Genomic DNA, 6,153 nt, shown 5'->3' on the forward strand with positions numbered 1-6,153 from the left:
AACAAATAGTTGTCTGTAGTGGTCAAATTATGGGTCTCTAGAAGCAGATAAACAATTGTTGTATTTATATTTAAATCTGAGTTGTCGGAACAGAATATTTGACTAGATGTTATCTGTAATAATTTGTTTGCTATTTGAGGTACGGTATGGGACGTATTATATAAATTGAATAGTAATGATAGTTGTTATGGAAACTTCTGGACAATCTGTTTCGCTCAGTGCCATGCCCCGATGGCCCAACAGCTATGTTTCAATGGTTTGATTCCATCGAAGTCACTCTGCGCCAAAGCGGCTGTCCAGAAAATCTCCGTACCCTAAACGCAACCGGCGTCTTCCAGTCCCGAGCTCTAGACTGGTGGACGGCCGAGCGAAACAAACGCGGAAATGATGCAGCTTATGAGCTGACTTGGAAAGAGCTGAAAGCCATTATGATGGACGAATTCTGCCCTCCCCATGAACGCCAAAAGCTGGAGGACGAGTTTTGGAACATTAAGCAGAAGGATGGAGACAACGTAGCCTTGACTGCTCGCTTTAAACAGCTCATCATCATCTGTCCCGATCAAGTTAAGACGTCAGACATGGCCATCAAGAAGTACATTCGAGCTCTACCCGATTGTGTTGCCGATTTTGTTCACGCCGCGAAAACCTCATCAATTGAAGAGACTTACTTGCTTGCCGCCGAGATCAACGACAAGCGAGTAAAAGCTGGTTTCTGGGATAAGCCCTCCAAGTCTCTGCATCAAGCCACCACTGCATCGACCGCCGAAACCGCCACTGCTCAACCATCCAAGTCATCACGCCGCAAGAAGAAGCACAACAACAGTAGATCCAGCAACAAGAACTGTGCTGTCACTACCACTGCTGCTCCTCTGCAAGCCGTACCGGCTCAGCAGCAGTCTCACCACCGATCAGCACCAGTTACTCAAGGGCCGCCAGCAAAGCGTGCTTACACAGGTCCCCACCCGCTCTGCCCGGCATGCTCGTATCATCATCTGGTGGGTCTTGCCTGTCGTTTCTACGCCTACTGCAATCTGTTCGGTCATTTCACTACCAACTGTCGCTATGGTCCCCGTAACACCGCAGCTCCTGCCACTGCTCATCAAGCTCAACTCCCAGCCCCGCAAGGCCAACATGTAGCTCAAGCACCCGCGATCAATGCTCGAGTCTGCTTTGCATGTGGTGATCCTACCCATTTTGCAAACATGTGCCCGAACAGGCGATAGACATAAATGCACTAACAGACTCCCCCTTGGATATTGCCGCAGTCAATCTCGTAGTGTCTTGTCTTTCTCTCTCTGAGTCTTCTTGAAGGTTTGTTGTCTTCAGCAAACACAGACTCCCTCTTGCTCGAACAGAATCCCCGTGGATCTGTCTTCAGCTTCAGCTCCCCCTTTCGGTAGACTCTTCCTTCAGGCTCCCCCTTTCGTCAAGCTTCCGTGCTTTTGGGATCGACACCTGGCTTTCCGGTTACAAGCTCCTCCAGGATAGTTATCTGGCTCCTTGAATGCACGCTCTCCCTTGTGCTGAGCTCGTCTTCAGACTCCCCCTTAGACTCGACTATCGGGATCGTAATCTGGTACAACACCTACAATTCTCAAACATTTATAAGTAAAAAAATGTTTTGAACATCCAGGATTGAAGATCCTGGCTCTCTCTCAGCATAAGCTAAAATATTTCGACAGTGAAAGCATTTTCCGATTGTCCAGGAATCGTGACCTGGCCTTAAAAACTTTTAATCAAGATCCTGGCTCTAAAATATAATAATATGAATATATCCAGGATTACTTGATTCTCTCCCCCTATCAACAATCTTCATAGATTTGGCAGTATAAATTATCCAAAATCGAAATCTAGCTCTTTACAACAGATTTTAACAATTTAAGAATCCAAATCCCTCACAGTTAATCATCCAAGTCTAAATTAATGACCTTGGAGATAACACAAACTGTTTTTGATTTTAAAACTACTAGTTTCAAATTAATGAACTTGTTTTTATTTTCAGAAACACAATCAACATACTTAGATTTTGAAACTCAGCTCTCAGACATTGGTTGTCGAAAATAAAGCAGAATCAAAATCTTTTTGTATTTTTCTGAAACATAAAGCAGTAAAGAAATATTTACATACATATGTACAGACAATATTTTTGTTTGAGTTCGTGTCAGAGGATCCTATCAGTTTATGACAAATCACTAGTACCGTTGAGCTTTAAACACTTTAAGTTCTAAACGATTCACTTAGATTGTCAGTATATTGATCCACTTAAATTTTCACACAAAGTTCAATTGATTCGAGATACGGATTAGTGTTTTAAGGACTTAAACTTATTGGCGTGTCCCACCTCAGAATATACTCCTGTATCAAAATTCCCTAGATTCAGTCTTACAGGTAACTATACCAATTTGATATCTGTTACACCCTGACTTTTGCGGAAGCGTGATTATGGTGTGACTTTGTTAATATCATTGCATTCAATCATAAAAACTTCCAACGCCCGCCAGATCCATGGATGACATCTTTATTCTTAACGCATCATAAAAACTTCCAACGCCCGCCAGATCCACTTTACAAATTCCCTGAAATACATGTAGTTTGAAAAGCATCAACAAAAGTTGAGCGAGTTCATGTGTTCGTTTGTGTGTATGTATAAACCTTTGAAATGTTGTAAGTTTGTATGTAAGTCCCTGGTATGTAGCAATAAGGAAAAAGAGATCACCACTGGGTTGCAAAGCCAATGGTATGTGTGAAGTGATGCAGGAAGACTCAAACCTAGCAGATTTCGTCAATAAGACATAGTCACCTCATGGTCCACTCAGCGGACTCAGGAGTGGGGCTCGCTACACCCGAATAGATCTATCACTCATGTCCCTCGGTCCTACGACGAGGATTAATTGCATTAAGTGCTATACCAACCACTCACATGATCTAGAAGTAACCCTCCTTAGCTAACCATACCATGTATAAAGTGTCTATAATAATCGTAACATGTATTTCACCCCCGAAGTATGAAACTGAAAACAGTTAAAAGAAAAGGGGGAGCATGAACTCCCAGTAGTGCGTCTTCTGTATCGTCAACTCAAATCTCCACAGCTAACCACGACTACCTACAGTGTACTAACGTCTATTACACGAACGGGCCGTGCCTTGGCTTAGAGTTTAATGTTTTGAGTTGCGTTTCCGAATATTATTCCAAGTTATTATTATTAGTTAAAATAATTATATTTGGTTTTGGAATAATTGTTTAACCAATATTTTTGTATTAATACTTCTCAAGTATTTTAATTCCGTATTTCCTTCCCAAGGATGAGGGTATTTATACATGTATATTGTAGTTTCGAAATAATATATTTTTAAGTCTCACTTAAAATATATATAATTTATTTGTCAAAAATAATGTATTCCCAAAATATATATATTTTTCCCAAAATAATATATTTTCACTTCTTTTGTTTCCCAAAATAATATTTACCAAAAATGATAGTTGTACGAGTGTTTTCCGGAATATTACGTAAGTTACGTTTTATCGTTTGGCTTCACAATATTAAGTGTGTAACTTAAATATTTCTTCCGTGAGATTTTTGGTATTGTTTTGGAGTTGTAATTCCCATGGTATTTTGTTAAGATATATTATTTTACCCTAAAATAATATAACAAGTTCACAATTCCTACAAATATTCACACAAGCGTCTTATTATAAAATATATATTCTAAATATATATTTACCATTTTTATTTACGAAAACCATCCTCTGACATTTTGTATTTTTGTAACAAAACCTATGGCGAAGTTTATTTTGAAAAAACAAAGTTTAAAACATATTTGTAAACACTTGTTAGAAAATAATTTCTAAGTGTTTATATTTTTAGAAAATTTCGCCATAGTTTCCCCTAAAAACGGAGGTGTCCATGCTATTAAAGCATATCATTTTATTTTTAAAAATCAACCCAACAATCAATAATCAAATTACACTTCCCAAGTGCAAAAACTATACAATGTATATAACAATATGAACATGAACTTTCACAAAAACTCGTAGTAACTTGGTAACATGTTTAGTAGACTTAGTTACCCCTTAAAGTGTGTTTATTTCTTAATAAACTTCTTTTTTGAAAATTTTAGTTGTTTACAACTTGTAAACATATTCTACAAAAATTATTCTTTTGAACTTTCTTGTAAATAAAGTGTTCTTACATTTATTTTATCACCAAAAGCAATAGATTACACTTGTTTATGTTTGCAAGGCTAGATAAGCTTAATACGTGTATTTAGGATTCAAGTTTGTTTGTTAAATGAGTTTCAATATAAGCTCAAACTCAAACTTGTTTATGATATGATCAAGTATGTACATAAACATTGATGTTGATATATACTAGCTAGGTGCATCCAGTTAAAATGTTCCAAGTTCCGACAACACAGAAAGCTTGGATATTCAAGGTACGGATAAGAGTGTTTGGGCCCACTTTGCAACGTGAATGGTTCGATTTAACATATATACCTTTCTGCATCTAACCCAATATCCAGACCAGATACGTCGTAATGTACAAAACACATGTATTAACGTTATCTCTTAATAACTCAACAACCAATAGATTACGTACACTCCAACCGTTTCTGACTTTTGTTGTACAATGACCACTTGGTCGGACCTTCTGCCGGAGATTCTCAACAACATCTCCGGAAAGTTAGATTTCTATGAAGATTCTGTCAACTTTCTTTGTGTTTGCACTTAATGGAAGTCTTCTTCCGCCACCACAACCAAACACTCCATTCAACATCTCCCTTCTCGGTTGCCCATGTTGATGCTTGCAGAATCCAACACAGACGAAGACGATGAACACGAACTGCGTAGGTTCCTTCTTCTATCCAACGGCGGTACCATGCGTAAGCTGCCTCTACCAGAGGCGCAACGACAGCGATGTGTATCTACTCACGGGTGGCTGCTAACAACCGGGGAACAAGAGTTTTATACCAAGCTTGTTAACCCGCTTACTCGTGCTCAAGTCGATCTCCCAAGGCTGTATATGATTGAGGAATTATACTTTGATCAAGATGAATGGATGTACTACTTGTTTAGCATGAGAAAAGTTGTGTTTACATCACCAAACCCTTTGTCATCAGACCCCTCGTTTCGTGTTATCATCGTTTGGGGGAGAATTATCGGGTTTTGCCAGCCCGGAGATGTTTCGTGGACTCGAATCAAAGGTTGGGAAGGACATCTGTTCGATATCTCGTATCATGGAGCGCGAAAACGGCTCTATGTAGTGGCCACGATGGGAGCAATCTACGAATGTGACGTAACTAACGATGTTTTGTGTCCTAAAGCATTGTCTCGAGTGACAACGTTCCCAGGAGAAGAGTTCGGGTGCTCGTGTGTTCCCTGGGCATATTTACTCGAGTGGGGGTGTGACAGTTTGCTAATGGTTACGCGTGAACGTTACTATTTCAAGAAACATGATGATGAGTATGGGCGTTATGGACCGTATAGGACTAGCAGGTTTCAATGTTTTGTATTTGGGTTAGACGATGGAAAGTGGTCGAAAATCGCGAGTTTGGGGGGCAAAGCAGTCTTTATAGGGTTCAATTCATCGTTTGCTATCGATGGTGGTGAAGGTGTGAAGCCGGATTGTATTTACTTCACCGATGATCTTTATGAACCATACCATGGTCTACCGGAGGGCGGTGGAGGAGATGTCGGAATATATCATATGTTTAACGGTAGAATTGAAACCCTCTTCGAGTCACAAGAGTCGGTTTTCCGGTCTAGTCCTCCTTTATGGCTTCAAACAAGCACCCTTCCTAAAATTAAGGGAATTAAGTAGTTGTTTAAGGGTGCAAATAATGTCTACTAGGTTACTTGTATAAGCATATCGTAAGATGTTTGTTTGGTGAAGAAATAGCATAACAATGTTTACTTACGATTATGGGTTACAATTATGCTATCGATGAGTTAAATTGTTGAATCCAAACACTATTTATTTATTTATTCATTTGCATATACATGCAGACAATTAAGTTTTTTTCTAATGACAAAGTAGAAATTTTATAAACACCTGAATGGTTACAATAACTTTAAATCTAGTTTTGAAATTTTATTTTATTTTACTTAATGAAAATCAGACAAGTTTATTTAGAGCTAGCTTTTTTATTCCTAAC

General features: G+C 38.9%; 1 protein-coding gene across 1 annotated transcript; it reads left to right on the forward strand.

The window, feature by feature from the left end:
• Window positions 1–4,793: 4,793 nt before the first annotated feature.
• Window positions 4,794–5,819, forward strand: LOC110925264 (putative F-box protein At5g55150). The gene has a single exon (XM_022169225.1). It carries the CDS (start codon window positions 4,794–4,796, stop codon window positions 5,817–5,819), a length of 1,026 nt encoding a protein of 341 aa, XP_022024917.1.
• The last annotated feature ends 334 nt before the right edge of the window (window positions 5,820–6,153 follow it).

Source organism: Helianthus annuus, chromosome 17 (assembly GCF_002127325.2).
Source record: "Helianthus annuus cultivar XRQ/B chromosome 17, HanXRQr2.0-SUNRISE, whole genome shotgun sequence".
Taxonomy (NCBI): Eukaryota; Viridiplantae; Streptophyta; class Magnoliopsida; order Asterales; family Asteraceae; genus Helianthus; species Helianthus annuus.

Coding starts and splice junctions, on each gene's coding strand:
- LOC110925264 (XM_022169225.1), top strand. CDS start 4,794: ATGTTGATGCTTGCAGAATCCAACACAGACGAAGACGATGAACACGAA.